The sequence below is a fragment of the Nerophis ophidion genome, linkage group LG08 (genome assembly GCF_033978795.1).
Source record: "Nerophis ophidion isolate RoL-2023_Sa linkage group LG08, RoL_Noph_v1.0, whole genome shotgun sequence".
Lineage (NCBI taxonomy): Eukaryota > Metazoa > Chordata > Actinopteri > Syngnathiformes > Syngnathidae > Nerophis > Nerophis ophidion.
Genome location: NC_084618.1, coordinates 42,721,004 through 42,740,340, shown reverse-complemented (window position 1 = coordinate 42,740,340; position 19,337 = coordinate 42,721,004). Strand labels below are relative to the sequence as shown.

The following is a 19,337-nucleotide window of genomic DNA, read 5'->3' as shown; positions in this document are numbered from 1 at the left end:
CACTGATGTCGGGTTTTGATGCAGTACCACCTGAGGGATCAAAGGTCCTTAATATCATCGCATACGTGCCATGATTTCTCCAGATTCTCTGAACCTTTTGATGATTTTACAGATGGTAAAATCCCTAAATTCCTTGCAATAGCTCATTGAGAAATGTTGTCCTAAAGCTGTTTGACAATTTGCTTACAAAGTTGTGACCCTCGACCCATTTTTGTTTGTGAATTACTTAGCATTTCATAGAAGATGTTTTTATTCCCAATCATGGCACCCACCTGTTCCCAATTAGCCTGCAGACCTGTGGGATGTTCCAAATAAGTGTTTGATGAGCATACCTCAACTTTATCAGTATTTATTACTACATTGCCCAACTTCTTTGTCACGTGTTGTTGGCATCAAATTCTAAAGTTAATGATTATTTGCAAACAAAATTTTTTTATCAGTTTGAACATCAAATATGTTGTCTTTGTAGCATATTCAACTGAATATGGGTTGAAAATGTATTCCGTTTATATTTACATCTAACACAATTTCCCAACTGAAATGGAAACGGGGTTTGTATTATTCAAACTGATCGTTTTATGTAAAATTATATGTGAATAACTGTACATTTACTCTTATTTCACCATATTTATGCACAACATCGCATACCGGTATATGGTAACACTGGCAAACAACAGAGATTATGATGTGATTTCCGGCCCAGAACATATTTTGCTTTTTTCATTTTTGACATTGTTCTTGCTACTTTATGTTGTATATTTTTTATGAGATTTCAAGTAAGTTTTCTTTACATTTATTGCATCCAAAAAGTTATTTATTTTACTCTTTCAATGTCCGTATTTCCATTCCACTGAGACTGAATAACATGATTTTAGTTTTACTGAGATTCAATTCAAATATAGTCTGTTTTTGTCAAACCATCTCTTTAATTTACTATTTTCTTCTGTTAATTGTAGTAGCTTATGTGTTCTCTCCTGAACAAAAAACAGATGTTGATTGATTTGCAACAAATGTCTTATGAAATGCTAACAAATTCTGATCCAATAACAATATTCTGATTTGCAATAGGCCCTGTGATGAGGTGGCAACTTGTCCAGGGTGTACTCCGCCTTCCGCCCGAATGCAGCTGAGATAGGCTCCAGCACCCCCCGTCACTCCAAAATGGACAGGCGGTATAGTAAATGGATGGATGCAATGTTAACTAGTAGATTGCATCGCACACAACGCCAAAACAAATTGTTGTCACATATTCTGACACTAAAAGCATGACACATGTTTGGATTTAGATTTTTATCACACAATTGATAAAAAACTAAAATATTAAATTGGTCAACGATGAAAATATATATATATATTTTTTTCATATTTCTATTATTGTTTTTATTCTTATTATTGTATGTAGTATAGTATTATCAAAACATAATCCAGATTGCACTTCCAAAAGTTCAGTGTCGGTAATATTTAATTAGTGTAATTTGTGCCTTTTGCTTGCAATAACATTTTTCAATATAATCAATAAAGTTACATTTAATTTATGTTTAACCAATATAACATTTCGCTATATTTTAAAAATTATAATGAAGATGAATTTTTTTGTGTTTCTTATCTAGTTTTTCCAAAAATAAGGTATCAATTTTGAGGGTTTATTGCATAATGCACAGTAGTGTGACATTTTATCAAAAAAAGTGCACCATGCGCATTTTGTAATAACTGTGCAATACAAAAAAACAGTTATTGCAAAATGTGTCAAAGTTTTTTATAAAACACGTTGAAGAATGTTATTACAAGATGTGCAGATTGTTTAATAATGAGGTGAACATCTACTGTATTACATTATTACACGTTGAACCGGTATTACATAGTGCGTTGTTACAAACCCCCTTAAAACAAAATTTACATCTCTGAATATTCAATAAATGTTAGTTAGACCATAACAAAGAATGTTAAGTGTGGATTAAAATAGGTCTACCTTAAAGGGTTTTTGTATTAAAAAAAAAAAAAAAAAAAGCAGGACTCATGTGTCCATATACCTTAGGTCACTTTGTAGGAACAGGCGGCTGTTGCGGAAATTAGCGGCACTTCCCAAACAGCAGGTAACCTCCCTGTTCTCTTGCATGATCGTTATCATCTCACACATGGCTGAAAACAAAAGGTTTACTATTACAATCACAAAATGTAAAGACAGCAGTCAGTTTGTATTTATTGTTATTAAAAAAATTATGGTGAATCTACACAAGCAAATAAATAATTCACTCAACTTTTTAGGGTACGGAAATTCTACCATATAGTAGTGTTAACTGAAGGTTTACAGCTTTGGGGGTCCACAAATTCCCAATTTTAACTCTAGTTTGGGGTGCCACGTGTCATTTAATTAATGCACTTGCTCCTCTGCACTTTAGGGCGCAATGTGTCATTTAATTCATGCGATAGCTTCTCCAGATGCGAAATAGATAGATGAGAAATTGAGGATGCGCTACCATGTAGAGACCACAATCTTTACATAACAAATGGCCTGTTGTCCCGTTTACTACAATCTGCAACACATGCTGGGTTAAACATCCCTCATCGGCACACCAAGGTTAACAGTACTGTCAACCAGGAGGTACTAAACATTGTCTTTAAGGTAAATAACTGTCTGCAATGTCTTTATTGTACTTTACCACAGAGGTCATTTTCAGAACGTTTTAAAACGTCTGCATGTTTTTGTGTCAAAACAATAAGACATACAGTGATTGAGAAGTTATGCGCCACTATTTTAAAAAAGTGCCTAAATTGTTGGATGTATTCTATTTTTTACAAGTGGTCAAACGTACATGTTTGCATTTTCACATGCACACTGAAGCCTACATCATTTCCAAAGTAACCCTTGCAGATATCTATGTAAATAATTCCTACGCTGTTCCGAACGCCATCTGATTATTTGCAAATAAACAATAGAGCTTCAATAAATGACTAAATTAACAACTGGGATTTGCCGGCAGTGTGAAGAAAGCCCATCTCCTATCCTTTTAGAAAAACATTTCTCATACTTGCTGTTAAAACTTCCTAAATTCAAGCTCAATATGAGAACGATATGGGAAAATTGCCTGGCACAGTGAACATAGCCTTAGAATCTTTAATAAAACTGTAATAACTTAATGCAGCTTAAAAGACCTACTGTCAGGAGTGCAGTCAGTGAAAAGTGGCACCAATAAAGGAACATTATCAATGTTCTTCAAATGAGGTCGGACCTGGTGAATGCCACGGGGAAGCTTTGCCTGAAGACAAAAAAAATTAGAAATATGACAGAGAAGCACACTGAACCCTCCAGTGTTGACGGTAAGTTAGCCATGTACCAAGTTGAAGGAAATTCCTTTAAGCGTGTGTACAATTCTCTGTGGCACACACTCTTGCAGGCATATGCACGAACACACACCCCCACCCCCACACCCCCACGCACGCACGCACACACACATGCACACGCACACACACACACACACACACACACACACACACACACACACACACACACACACACACACACACACACACAAGTTACCCTGTTGCAGTCTTCGAGAAAGCTGGGCACATCACTATCTGTTGGCTGGAAGCTAGCAAGGTCAGAATGGGCTTCTTCATCTGGCAGCAGTGGACCATCTGCTTCATCTCGTGAATCTGCAATGTATTTAAAGTGAATCGGTTACAGTTTGAAAAAACTATTTTTAACAACTTTAATTGAGGCTATGTTAAATAAATTACTTTGGAGAATCACAAATCATGAGTGAGCTTCCGAGGTTGGGGAATTTCGGCAGTAGTCTGGAAGCAGACTGGCATCTGCCTAAAAGTTTCTACAGTCCAAGCTAATGTCACCCAAGTTAAAGGGGAAATTAACTTCCTTTAGAATTTTGTCTAAAATTCACCATCCCTATGTAAGACAAGCACACGTTGTTCTTTATGCATTTTAAGTGGTAAAATATGGTACAGCAGCTAAAATTGTGCACGTTAACTTTAACCTGTACCCAAAAAAATGTACAACAGTTCTCAATAAAAGGAGGAATACAACTTGAAGAAAAAGTTTCATTAATTTTCATTGTTAAGAAGCGTTACAGAAGCATCCACCATAGGGTCGAGTACATGCTCAGATTCTGTTGTAAAATGAAACTTTACAATTCTTTCAAAACATTTCATCACAAGTGAAGTAAGTGCAACTAGCCTTAAGTCATTCAAGGCGGTAGGTCTGCTGCTTTTAGGGACAGGAATAATCATGGCACGCTTCCACAAACTTGGAACAGGCTAAACATTTTAAGACAGATTAAAAATATAAGCAAATATCAAATTTAGTTGTTTTGCGCATGACTTAAGTAAAATACTGCATGCATTTTTTTAAAGATCAACTAAAAGGAAATAAAAGAAATTTGTGTGGTTACTTTCGATGATGTCTGACACACCTGATACCGCAATTGAGGGCGCGGATGTGTGGAAAGTGCACTTTGCCTTGCACACAGGCAGATTAGGAGCATGCACAAGGAAAATAATTTAAATAAAGGCTTTGATGACTAATGTTGGAACTGATGATAAAGTCAATGACATATTTGAAGTGTTTAGAGAAGATGTTGATGAGTTTATAAATGCTCATAAATCTGTACAAGAACTCTAATCAGAGAACAAACAGAAAACTGATTAATATGACTGGTATGAACCCAGAATAACTAACCTGAATTATATTACAAAATAATAATAATAATAATAATAATAATAGTAATACTAGTACTACTACTAATAATAATGGATTAGATTTATACAGCACTTTTCTAGAAACTCAAAGTACTTCACAGATAAGTGAGAACCCATCATTCATTCACTCCACATTCTCACACAGATGGTGGTAGGCTACATTTGTAGCCAAAGCTGTACTGGTGTAGAATGACGTTACCATGGCTGCCTATTTGCGCCTACGGCCCCTTTGACCACCACCAAACATTAATTCACTTTCATAGATCAGTGTGAGTGGCACTGGGAGCCTGGGTGAAGTGTCTTGCCCCAGGACACAACCTGGAGTGACTATGAAGCTGGGATCAGACCACGAACCCTCAGGTTGCTGCCACGGCTGCTCTACCCACAGTACCATTGAAGTGGAAAAAAAGAGGTCGCACAGTCAAAATTTAGACCACTGAACAGCATATCAAATGTACCATGCAAATCAAAGTCTTCTAATTCCTCAGTTTCCTCAGAAATAAAAAAAAAGGCCAGGGGAATCAGGCTGGTGCAATTGCACAAGCGCTGCATTGAAAGAAAATCACACTTTCCAACTGAAAGAAATAAAATCCAAATCAAAGATGGAGAAAATGCAGTTGAATGCACACGTTGCTGCTAAAATAAAATGTCTTCAAAGCGATGAGGTGCAATAGAAAGCTCCAGGTGATGGCACGACTGAGTATTATGGTTCTCACCATGAACCACCCACTAAGGCGAGTAATGGGGAATTTGTGCAATAAGGTGCCAAACCCAAATCTCCACTTCAGCAAACCATCTTGACACCCAACCACCAGAAAATACACTCAAAAACAAGACCAAAACAGCCAGTTAATAAGCACACATAACCATACTGCACAACATTTTTCAGACAGGGTTGTTTATGTTGCCCATGATAACTTAAATGTGGTAATTTAGAGACAAAATTGCAGATTTCATAGCAGAACTCGTTGTCTCACAACAAAACCTGTCTAAATTACCTGTAAGAGAAATGTCATTGTTTGATGGTAACCCATTGGCATATCAGTCTTTCGTCCAGGCATTTGAACACTTTATTTAGGACAAAGTAAAAAAAAAAAAATCAAGAACATCTCAAGCCGTTTACCTCTGGTTTGCCTAGAGATTTAGTTTGTAGCTGTTTGCACATGGATGGAACAAGGGCCTATAGTGAAGCAAGACACCTTTTAAAAGAGCACTTTAAGTATTAAAAAAAAAATTGTGGAGCTTACCTGGAAAAAAACTTGAACTGGACAGCGATTAAAGCTGAGGATAAGAAAATGCTGCATGCAATGTATTTTAGAGGCTGCTATAATGGAATATTTACAGTATTTAGAGGAACTTGAGTAAGGCTAATAGCATACAAACTACCCTAGGAGCTCTGGGAAAGAAGGCAAACAACAGCTTATGAGAAACAACAGCTTATGAGAAACAACGGAGAACTGGCAGGCAAATCAGATTACACCACTTTGCGGATTTTGTGGAAAAAACATGCTAAAATGCTTTTGGATCCATTGTTTGGAGACATTCAAAACCAAAACACAGCTTAAGGGTCTAATCCCAAAGGGCAAAAATGTACCAAAATTCACAAGAGACAAAAACTGCAGCTTCGCTAATTCAATAGCAGTGAATACAGAGAAAGCAGGATGTGCTGTAAAGCAATCAGCTGTTCAACAACCACTTCCTCAAGCCATACCGAGCCCAATCATCACTTTTTGCTGATTCTGCCATGGGAAAACACTCTGAATAACTTCTCACGTTTAAAAACACAGTCACATGAAAACAAGGTTGAATTCCTAAGAAGTTATGGATTTTGCTCTGGTTGCCTACTAAAAGGTCATATAAGCAAAAATGGTAAAATAAGATTAATGTGTCAAGTTAGTCAAATGAAACGTCCTACTGTACTCCATATTTACAATGCAAACCCCAAACAGGAAATTCAATCAATCAATCAATCAATCAATGTTTATTTATATAGCCCTAAATCACAAATGTCTCAAAGGACTGTACAAACCATTACGACTACGACATCCTCGGAAGAACCCACAAAAGGGCAAGGAAAACTCACACCCAGTGGGCAGGGAGAATTCACATCCAGTGGGACGCCAGTGACAATGCTGACTATGAGAAACCTTGGAGAGGACCTCAGATGTGGGCAACCCCCCCTCTTTGGGACCGAAAGCAATGGATGTCGAGCGGGTCTAACATGATACTGTGAAAGTTCAATCCATAGTGGCTCCAACACAGCCGCGAGAGTTTAGTTCAAAGCGGATCAACGAATGCCGCCCTGAGACCAAAGATAACCCCATGAGCTGTGCTCTTGTTTTAGCAGGTGATACAACTGGGGCCAGGAGAGACTATGCACTTGCAATTGTTCCAGTCTGAGTTAAGGTGGCAAAAGAGAGCAGGTATATTCAGATCTATGCCTTCCACAATCCCGGAAACATTTTGCACGAAGAAACTAATTAACCGGCTAAATTTGAAAGGACAGAAAACGGAGATACTATTTTGAACAATGGGACAGGAAAAGCCAAAAGAGATCTATGAGTTCAGAGGACTGTAGGTGGGAGACTTGGGATGTGGGAGATGTGGGGAAATGTTTACACACACGGTAAAATCCCTGTCTCAAAAGAAAACAATCACACAAGCTGATTTGAAAAGATGGCCCTTTTGACATTGAACTCCTCATTGGGACTGATGTTTCTTAGGCAATGGCACCGTGAAATATACAGTTGTAGTCAAAAGTTAACATACACTTGTAAAGAACATAATGTCATGGCATTCTTGAGTTTTCAATAATTTCTACAACGCTTATTTTTTTGTGATTGAGTTATTTAAGCACATACTTCTTGGTCACAATAAAAAATTCATGAAGTCTGGTCCCGTTGTTAGTGAATTTGTCAGCTAGTGTCAGGAATCCTATAACATATCTAAAACGTAGAACCCAACACCAATGCCAAACCTACCACAGTCATCAAAGGTCAGCCTGTTGACTGTGTGGACAGCTAAAAAATACCTTGGCACGGTCATAGACTCAAATCTAACCTTCAAGATGAAAAAGGAGGATTACCACCTAATTGTTCAACCTAAAATCATCAGCCCGGAGGTTGGGTCTTGGGTGAAGTTGGGTGTTCCAACAAGACAATGACCCCAAACACATGTCAAAAGTGGTAAAAGAATGGCTAAATCAGACTACAATTAAGGTTTTAGAATGGCCTTGCCAAAGTCCTGACTTAAACCACATTGAGAACATGTGGACAATGCCGAAGAAACAAGTCCATGTCAGAAAACCCAAAAATCTAGCTGAACTGCACCAATTTTGTCAAGTGGAATGGTCAAAAATTAAACCAGAAGCTTGTGGGTGGCTACCAAAAGCACCTTATTGCAGTGAAACTTGCCAAGGGACATGTAACCAAATATTAATACTGCTGTATGTATACTTTTGACCCAGCAAAATTGGTCTAATTTTCAGTAGACCCATAATAAATTCATAAAAGAAATAAATTTAATAAATGTGTTTTGTGACAAACAAGTATGTTCTACAAACACTCTATCACAAAAAAATAAGAGTTTAAGAAATTTTTGAAAACTCAAGACAGCCATTGTTATTTACAAATATATGTAAACTTTTGACCACGACTGTAAACAGTCATAAAAGTGGACAAAATGCAAACTTGACCTTACTGGGATGGGTGGGAACTGGAACACTCAATATTGATAGTGCTGCAGAATATGCTGGGTCCATTGCAGTGTCAAGTAACACAATCTTTGTTGCTGTGTTGAATGATCTACGCATCAGACAATACAACCAGGATTTCTCTGAGAACATGTACAATGAGAAAAAAATTAGACGTCAGTTGAGAATAAAATGTGTATGGTGATTGCTTCCATCTCAGCATTATTTGAAGATGTCCACTATTAGCTGCCACTGCCCTTCCGAGACAAAGCTAAGGTAATTTCCGATAATTATTATATGGTAAAGGAACACACACAGCAATCACCTTATGAAAACATTTCAGAAGAATAAGATGTATACTGAGGAATAGACCTTTTTGAAGGACCTTCTCAAAAGGGTAAGGCAGAAAAAAGTTGCACAACAGCAGTTTAGCAGAGAGGATGGACGGGTGTGTTACATCCAACATCATGGGGTCTACCACAAACAAAAGCTCAAACTTAGGGTGGCGTTTGATTGTACATCCTCATTTCATTGAAGATCCCTTAACAAGGAGCTCCTCCAAGGTCCAGTCTTAACAAATGTTCTCATTTGAGTGCTATTAGGTTTTGCCAAGAACCACTAGCAGCTATGGCAGACATATCAATCAATCAATCAATGTTTATTTATATAGCCCCAAATCATAAATGTCTCAAAGGACTGCACAAATCATTACGACTACAACATCCTCGGAAGAACCCACAAAAGGGCAAGGAAAACTCACACCCAGTGGGCAGGGAGAATTCACATCCAGTGGGACGCCAGTGACAATGCTGACTATGAGAAACCTTGGAGAGGACCTCAGATGTGGGCAACCCCCCCCCCCCCCCCCCCCCGTCCCCCCCCCCCCCCTAGGGGACCGAAAGCAATGGATGTCGAGCGGGTCCAACATGATACTGTGAAAGTTCAATCCATAGTGGCTCCAACACAGCCGCGAGAGTTCAGTTCAAAGCGGATCCATAGAGGTTAACATAGAGGTTATCTTTTATCATGTTTATGTTGATTAAAAGGACAGATACTTCCTGAGGTTTATGTGGTAGCCAGAGGGTGATATAAGCAAACCACTTGGTGTTTACAGGATGAAAGTTCACCCCTTTGGCACTGTATCATCCCTGAGTTAAACAGCTGATAACATACAGAATCATTACTCTGATGAAGTTCTGAAACTAATGTTTATGTGGATGATGGCCTCCGATCTGTGGCAACAGCTGACCAAGCCATACAGCTTGTCAAATATTTCACTGAAGCCTGCAGTCGAGAAGGCTTCACATTGACAAAATGGGTCAGGAATAACTGTGAGGTGTTAACAAGCATTCCTGCGTACCACGATACATAGGTAGCCAAGGAACTGGACCTCAATAACAAAAAGCTGAAAGAACAAATCACAACTGAACTGGCACTTGGAATCCACTGGAACACCCACAGTGACAGCTTCAGTTTTAAAGTAACTAAACAGTCGACCTGCTACCTGATGGGGGCTACTCTACACAGTAAGTTCAGTAGATGACCCATTTGGCTTTCTCTCTCCTTTAATCTTTAAAGCCAAACCACTTATTTGCAAATCCAGGTATGGATGGGATCAGCTTTATTCCACAGGTATTTGCAAGACCCTGGCAGAGATAGATCAGGGAGTCAAACCATTTACGGGAGTTTCAAGCAGCAAGATGTATAACTCCTGAGAACTTTGACCTAGTGGAAACTGCTGAACTGCTGTATGTTGCCACAATCTGTACACAATTCCTGGAAGCTGAAAACATCCCAGTTCTTGCATGACCAACTTACTCACCACACATGTCACCCATTGAGTATGTTTGGGATGCTGTGGATTGGCGTATACAACAGCGTGTTACAGTTCCTGCCAATATCCAGCACCGCCCTTCAAGAGGAGTTGGCCAACATTTCACGTGCCATAATCAACAACCTGATCAACTCTATATGAGGGAGATGTGTTGCACTGCCTAAAGTGAATGGTGGTCACACTAGATACTAACTGCTTTTCTGACCTCCCTATACCCCCAATAAAACAAAACTGCACATTTTAGAGTGTTTTTTGTGGGCAGCCTATGGCACACCTTTGCAATAATCATTCTATTTTAATCAGCATTTTGATATGCCACACCTGTGAGGTGGGATGGGTTATATTGGCAAAGAAGAAATGCTCACTAACACAGGTTTAGACACATTTTTGAAGAATCTTTGAGAGGAATAGATATTTTGTGTATATAGTAAAAGTTTTGAAGATCATAGCTCAACTCATGAAAAATGAGAGCAAAAACCCAAGTGTTGCATTTGTATTTATGTTCCGTATATATATATATATATATATATAACAATTATGTTTTAACCGCTTTATAGGCGGAATAGAGCGACTCCTATTTGATCCATTGTTAGCTAACTTTTGCTAACATTTATTTATGAGTTAGAATGCATACAAAATGTGTTCTTTTCTTACGTAAGGATTGTGAATGATAGGTAAAATACCAAAAAAGTGCAGTTCCCCTTCAAATAGAAAAATAAAACATCAATCCATCCATTTTTGTTTCACTTTTACAGGTTTGAGTCAGGGGTATAGCAGTCTCAGTAAGGAAGAACAGACTTCCAGTCTCCGACCCCCAAATCATGTTCTACTGGGAGGAGACCAAAACGTTCCTTTGCATATCCCTAGGTCTACCCCAGGGCCTCCTACGTCTAGAACACTCACCCCAGTGTAAAGGAACAGCAACCTTACTCTAAAACTCCTTCTGGATGATCAAGCTATTCACCACATCTCTAAGGGTGAGTCTGCACAAACTGGGGAGGAAACTAATTTGGGTTGCTTGCTTAGATCCCTGATCTTGTCTTTATGCTCACTACCCAATACCTGTGGGCATAGATGATTGTAAGGAATGTAGATATAACAGTAATTTGAAAAAATAAAAATGGCACCAGAAAGAGAAAAAAATAGTTATTGTTTATTCCATGGCCAGTGTCTCTCATAAGAGTAGTTGACCGAGTAGATATATATGTCCATTTATGGCTAAAAAATGGGAGATATGATTCCAAAACCTAGACATTTTACTTTGTGTAAGTAAGCCTATGCTGTTGAGTGTTAAGAACATCACAAATGACAAAACATTGTGTGGCCACCAACAACACCTTGGTTCAGGTCTTCATGAAAGCAGCCATGACCGGGGCTAGAAAGAACTCCTTCACAGGAACCATCTCCACTTGAAGTCAGTGAGATATGACAGTTCCAGCCTGTCTCTAAGCCCATTTTTTCTGCAAAAACCTGCATGAAACAAAACATGGACATATACAGTTCATGAAAAAAATGAGTTAAATCATTAACTTTTAGCAACCATTTTATTGATTATTAGTTATATCCTATTAAATGAATGTACATTGTTATTAACACTGCTTTAATCTTTCTGGGCATGGAATTCAGGCTCAGTAGTTGCAATTTTCTTTTGTCTGCAGCAGAACTTCCTCTAGAAACTTTCAGTCCTTACAGACACCACCCTCTTGCATAAGATGAATACATCTACAAGACAAACATGAAACTGCTACACATTTTGAATGCGACAAAGGATAAGAAGTCAAGAAAAATCTGCATACATTTTAAATATACCCCTTGATCCAGACACTATTTTACACAGCACATTGAGCTGACATGATTGAAAAACTTGCTAAATTGCTTGATAGAAATTTCATGTCAACCCCACACATCATTTGTGTGGCTCACTCTACATGCTGTAATAAAAAAGCTTTCGATGACCGGTTACACGAGGGATGAGTATCGTTTTATCGATACTACAACCAAATTGGTACGTCTGAAACAGTGTCAGGACTGGTACTAAAAAGTAGAAACTGTATACATTTGGTTAAAAAAGAAAGAATTTTTATTTTAAATGATTTTTTGACATGTAAATTCAACATAATTGTTATTTAAATTCTTCAAAAATGGAAATTGTATGTTTTTTAAGAAATTCAACAATATAGAATCACAACCTACAATTATCATAGCTGAACCATAACAAAGCAGATCACAGTCAATGTACAAAATAACATGGTTGTGTTGGCTATTTTAGTGAGCCCCTTATTTTGTTAGACAGGATTTAGCACGCAGTACATTTATTGTGAAGGCCGGAAGTGTGCTTTTGGTCTTGACTGCTATGTTTTGACGAGACAAGTCTGTATTCAGATTAAATATATGTTGAGTTCCTGCCAACCTGCCTTGCACAACATCAGCCGTCATCTTAGAAGACCGTCAGTTACATTGGTATCGTACAGTTGACTTTCAGACCTTGTCTTAACCGTGATTGGTGCAAAATGAGAAAGTATTGCGATGATGTGACAAACGCTACAGCAAGATATGTCAAGATTGGTGGATCCAATGACTGCCGTTAGTGTATTAACCCCAAGAATAACATTTAAAAAGAGCGTCTGACTCTGTTTATCTCTGTTGGGATTGCTGTACTGCGTCAATGTCATGTATTAAAATGACTAAAATAGAATACAACCCACAACATATTATACATTAAAAAAAAATAAGGCCAACTCAGCAAATGGGCAAAAACAACCTGCTGGATATTTTGACCTGGCACCAAAATGAGGCATCGATAGCTACTTCTTTATTCAGTCTGGTTAATACCGTGTACATCAGCACTGGTGCCAATAAGTAAAATCAGAGGCAATACCAGAGTCCAAGTCAACTATGTCGTACAAGACATTAGTGATGTTTTTTGAATACTAATAATGCATGTCAAATATGTGTGATGTTACCGAGGTTGTACAGTGTTTGTTTAGTGTATTCCTTATCTGGGAAAAAAAAAACCTAAACACTTTTTTGTTTGCCACGAATGATTATGGTGTTTATTTCAAAAAAGCATTACCAAATGTACTTTAAATTGAAGTACATAAAATATATTAATTGAGATTTATTTAGTGCTTCTGTGATGAGGTGGCGACTTGTCCAGGGTGCACCCTGTCTTCTGCCCGAAACGCAGCTGAGATAAGCTCCAGCGACCCCCTGCTACCCCAAAAGGGACAAGCGGTAGGAAATGGATGGATGGTAATATAGTGGTTTTAGCATGTTTTCTATTGTAATGAATACATGAAGTTAGGTATAGCATTTTAGGGCTTAAAAGGGGAACACAACTTTTTTGAAATTATGTATATCATTCACAATTCCTATGTAAAAGAAAAATACATGATTTTCTTTTTTTATGCATTTTAAGTCTTAAAAAAGGCACAAATGGGTTGGCTAATAATTCAGCTAATGGGAGTACACTATTTCGCCCATAAAGCCCATCCATCAATCCATTTTCTACTGCTTGTCCCTCTTGGGGCCCATCTAAAAAAACATCCAAAAAGCACCAACAAAACTCCAATTACATCCTGTGATTTGAATATTAACCAAGCATTAGCATTATTGATATTATATACGCTAACACAGACAAACTATTTTTAGCCATGCCTTCATCAAAGAGCGCTAACTCGCTTTTGCTGCTATATTGACAAACTTTGCCGCTGAGCTCCTGCATCGCCACAGAGCAGGTATAAATTCATTCCAGATTATAAATTATGCATCTCACCTGGACAGTGGAAGGTTGTGGACATACACCTACAAGTTGGTCAACTTTGACAACCAACTTACAGATGGCCAGAAAGACACGAAAAAATGCTTGTTTGCGGGCCAACGTTTATTTAAGCCTTCGTGAGGACTATAAACAATTCGTCATCTAAACAAGAAGATATGAACATCCTATCTGTCGGCATTCCACTTAGAGCAGACATAGTACAGTAAGTGAGTGTCTTATTATGTTCGTAGTATGTACTTCTTCTTTATCATTTAGCAATACTGCTTAGTGTTTGACTAAAGCTGGATCTGTTTAGCACACAGCTTCTAAAACTTGAAGATCATTCTCCTTATATCCAGGCTTAAAATATAAATTTCAAAATCATCTTTTGTCCAAAAGTAGCCATTGTTGTCTCTCCTTAAGTCTGCAACAATTAGTAGTGTTGTTGTTGTTGAAGGGAAAAGCGAACATTGTGATGTAGTATGTCACTGTATGCTATAAATGACCAACATATGTAAATATTACATGTTATCATGAATGTTCCTGCTACAACATTACTTATATACTTACAGCGTGTATCCATCCATCCATCCATCCATCCATTTTCTACTGCTTGTACCGGTATATAAAACAATATTTTTGTTGGTTTTAAAGTGTTTTATAGGCGGAATGGAGCAACTCCCATTAACTACATTGTTAGCTGACTTTTGCTAAAGTTTATTTACAAGTTAGAATGAAAAACAAAAAAAGATATGTGTTCTTGTCTTATATAAGGATTGTGTTTGATAGGCAAAATTCCCAAAAATTGCAGTTCCTCTTTAAAGCCAGATAGTGATATTTCCCTGTTTGTTTTGTATGAATTCATTGAAGAAATACAGCAAAACAAGTTGGATTGTAATTGTTAGAGCCAAATACGCTTTCTGTCTGTCAAATTGATGACGTCACTAAAGGGGTTGGCTCCAAGGCCAAGTGCCTGTCTATTTAGGGAGGAGTCAGGATCTTGCTCAGGTGTTGCTGAGTAGAGGCGCAACAGTTTTTGACTGTGCCAGGCTAGTGTTTGTTTTGCTCCCGTGTATTTTCTGTTTTTGTACAAAGTGTATTATATAAATGTGACTTTATGATATTAAATATTTTTGTTAAACATGGACACAATTTTGGACATCAATTATTAGCTGGCTGCACACATCTGAACTAGCTTCATTTATATTCGGCAACCAGTAGGAGTAATAGTATAGGACTTTACCGCTACAGTAATATTTAATAGCATGCTAGATATGCAATTAATGACATTATATTTCATTGTATGAAGAAAAACCTTTGGAAATTAGTTAGCTTCATCATGAGTTTACCGGAAAAACCTGCCATTATGAGGTAGCCTTGTCATGGAATAGTCACATGACTTAAAAACGTTTCCTATAGGCCAATTAGGAACTTAATGAGTTCAAGTCGACCACAGAGCTGTATAGGGACCATTTAAGAAAAATAAATATGTTGGCTTTTTATGGTTTAAACATATGTAATTAAACCTTTTTATAGTATTAATAGTATTATTTGTGAAAAAGAAGCATTATGACAACACATATAGAGTGAGTGTGTTCACCTTACTACGAAGCTCATCCTCCATGGAAAAGTAAACAAAACGAATGCAAGCAGTGATCAGTGCATCAATGAGTCTGACTGTGTCCAGACGAGCCTGGAACTGGGATGACACCATGCCCATGAATATCTGTCCGCTGAGGGCCTGCACACAATCCTCACGTTCCAGTCCATCGCCAATTCCTTCTGTTGGGGGGGAAAAGGACAAGTTGTTTATAACCCACACAACATGTACTCGTAAATATTGTTTTGTGACTTGTCAGTATGGAACTGACAGCTTGGCAGTACACCTACGATTGGTAAACAAGAACACTAAAAAAGGAGGGATGGGGGGGATAGCTATTAGGGATGCAACGGAACAGGTGGTACGGTGCGTCATTTTTTTTTTCTGGCCACAGTTTTTGGTTCTTTTTCGGTACAGTTTTTTGGTGGAAAGAGAGCATTATATTTTTCACTCTAAGTTGTTTTTTATTTTGCTTTTCAAAAAAACAAAACAGGATTCTGCAGTAAACATGTGCCAATACAAAAAACATTTAATGATTATTTCAGGAACAAAAAAGTTTTCATCCACAAAGTCAAAAAGGATTTGAAGAAAAAGTGGCTCTATAGTTTTTTTTAGTTAGTTTTATATAAATATTCCATTTACCTATCCCCAGGTGCAAACTAAATGTGTGATTTAAAAATTGTAATATATAAAAAATGTTATATTGATAAGTTTAAGGGCTTCACGGTGGAAGAGGGGTTAGTGCGTCTGCCTCACAATACAAAGCTCCTGCAGTCCTGGGTTCAAATCCAGGCTCGGGATCTTTCTGTGTGGAGTTTGCATGTTCTTCCCGTGAATGCGTGGGTTCCCTCCGGGTACTCCGGCTTCCTCCCACTTCCAAAGACATGCACCTGGGGATAGGTTGATTGGCAACACTAAATTGGCCCTAGTGTGTGAATGTGAGTGTGAATGTTGTCTGTCTATCTGTGTTGGCCCTGCGATGAGGTAGCGACTTGTCCAGGGTGTACCCTGCCTTCCGCCCGAATGTAGCTGAGATAGGCGCCAGCGCCCCCCGCGACCCCGAAAGGGAATAAGCGGTAGAAAATGGATGGATGGATGGATGGATAAGTTTATTCTCCAAGTCTGGACCAATAGTTTGGTCACATAGACATTCTGTGCCTGCGAGTGCCCATGGAGGGTAGACTTTGGGCAGGTGAGGCTTTTTATGAATAGGTCACTGTTTTTCAGAATCATTAGCCTTGAAGTGTTATTTGTCAGCAGTAAGAAAAGTAATAAACAGGACATTCATCTTGTGAAAGGAGACTTATTTCTGTTGGATCGAATTCCAATGGGGGAAACCTACATGTCGTGTTGAAATTCATATTGTTACAGCAAAACACCTTTCTTGATGATTGAACATCTTGAACTAATGGGTTTGTCTTTTGCACGACTCTAAATATGTAAAGCCAGGCAGGTCTCCATCGGCTTTTGCTGCCTACAATTTAATGAGAAAATAGTTCAGCTCATGGAGCTTTGAGTCATCCCTGCTGGAGCGTTTTAATTGAAACAATAAATCCTTCAAAATATCCTTTTGGTTCTTTGTCTGGGGAGTTGACATGGACAGCCCTGATAACGTTTGATGTGCTCAGCTGACTACTTACAAAGTCATGTGACAAACAAATTAATCTCCACACAGGACGTTATACTATATTGAGACCTTGGTTTCCATGCCATGTTACTGCATTGCTGATCACTGAACTTTATCAGGCTCACTGAGACTACCTCACAACAAGCTAAATACAGTATATTGCAAAGTATGCCACGTTTTTTCTGTTCAGCCTGTCTGATATTGTATTCCTTAGTGCGCCCTAATTAGAGGTTTAAACAATTGCTGGTAAAGGGAATCATAAGAGCTACTTTGTTCACTTTCTTTACCAGTACTTCCCAGGACCAGGAAGAGCGTATCCAACTTCACCTTGGTTGTGCTTTTTTCACCTTGAGTGTTATTTTTTTCATGTGCATAAGACAGACGTGCTTTGGCTGCTTCTGTTTATGTACAAGCTCTGGCGCCTGCAGCTTTGGTGGAGGGAGTCTTTGCTGAAGAAAATGTGAGGATGATCTTGTCCGTAGTAAGCTTTTTATTGCTGTCCATTTACTGTGCTCGTATACGCTGTATTATCCTCTGACTTAAAAATCTGGTATTTTATTTGTGCCGCCCTGACATGTATTTTTATCTTGGCTTGAGTCAATTAGCATCATTGAAGTTGTCAAGCTGGTCATTCAGAAACCAGGAGGGTTGACGGTTTCAACACCCCTTTCTCCATCCCAGTTACTGCTTTGGGTCCTTAGTGAAGACACATCACCCGCCTTTCTTCCAGTGAAGCCCATACTGTTGTAGAAAAATGAATGTTTGGTGGTGATCAGAGAAGCTTTTTGCACAATTCGCTTTGTGGAGCTTGAGAGGCGCTATATCAATCCAATTCATTATTCATTAGATCAAATTAAATATGTACATACTGGGAATAAGTTATTAAGAATGGACAGAAAACAGAATTCACCAATTTGGTGCGTAAACACTGTACTATTCAGAGGGTGATCAACATGTAAATGGCACTGGAATTATGATGAAAAGAAAATTGGCAATATCTGTAACTGGATTTTGGCCTCTATCAGAGAGAACCCTGATGATCAAAATGAAGGCAAAGCCTACAAATCTCAACATTACACCAGTTTACATGCTAAGTCTTGGTGACCTTTAAATAAATCAGATAGACAACATTATAGTGAATGATCATTTAAGAAATATTATCAAACTCCTTATACATTTATACAGGACACAAAGAGCATATATTAAATCTGAAGATGGCTTTTCTGATGCAATATATATAAAGAAAGGTGTGCGGCAATGGTACTCTCTATCCATATCCTTGTTTAATATCGACACTGAACAAATTGTTAAAAGCAATGAAAATCTGAGAGTTGTTTCTATAGGTGGCCACAACGTCAACAACCTTAGATACACAGGTGACGCTGCACTACTTGCTGGAAATTAGAACCTTCTGCAAAATCTATTGCACACCATCAACAATGCAGAAAAATTATATGGATTGAAAATTAATGAAAAAAATAGTGAGACCATGGATATTACAAAAAAGAACATCAAAATGCCGACAATCCATATTAAATTAGATGGTGAAAACATTGAAAAAGTTGACGAATTTTAGATATCTAGGACAGATTATATCAATGGAGGATCATGTGAGAAATAAATTAAATGTAGACCATCCATAGCAAAAAGGGCATTAAGTAATATGTGCTCAGTTTTAACATCAAGGAAAATAGCTTTACAACAAAGATTAAGAATAATAAGATCCATCCATCCATTTTCTACCGCTTATTCCCTTTTGGGGTCACGGGGAGCGCTGGCGCCTACCTCAGCTACAATCGGGCGGAAGGCGGAGTACACCCTGGACAATAATAAGATATTTATCATATAGATCTGAAACCTGCACAATAACTCGATCAACTGCAAAAAGACTGGAATCATTCGAGATGTGTACACGTACAATATAAAAAATATCCTAGAAAAAAAGAAAAAAGTTATAAATAAGTACTAACAATGGAAAACCAACACAGAATGTTCTTAATTAACATTATGGAAAGGAAAAACATGTTTGGGCATACAATCAGACATAATCTTTTTCAAACTCAATTCCTAGAGGAGAAAATAGAAGTAAAAAGAAAAAGAAGAAGACCAAAA

General features: G+C 38.0%; 1 protein-coding gene across 5 annotated transcripts in view; it reads right to left on the bottom strand.

Moving 5' to 3' along the window:
- tmem94 (transmembrane protein 94) overlaps positions 1-19,337 on the bottom strand; it is a 116,306-nt gene that overhangs the window by 28,567 nt on the left and 68,402 nt on the right. For all 5 annotated transcript variants that reach the window (XM_061908619.1, XM_061908622.1, XM_061908623.1 and 2 more), the window contains 5 exons: positions 15,599-15,780; positions 11,576-11,708; positions 3,539-3,654; positions 3,158-3,257; positions 2,031-2,139 (listed from right to left, as the gene is read on the bottom strand). In XM_061908619.1, the coding sequence (XP_061764603.1) occupies positions 2,031-2,139; positions 3,158-3,257; positions 3,539-3,654; positions 11,576-11,708; positions 15,599-15,780 (640 nt within the window). The remainder of the gene's footprint in view (positions 1-2,030; positions 2,140-3,157; positions 3,258-3,538; positions 3,655-11,575; positions 11,709-15,598; positions 15,781-19,337) is intronic.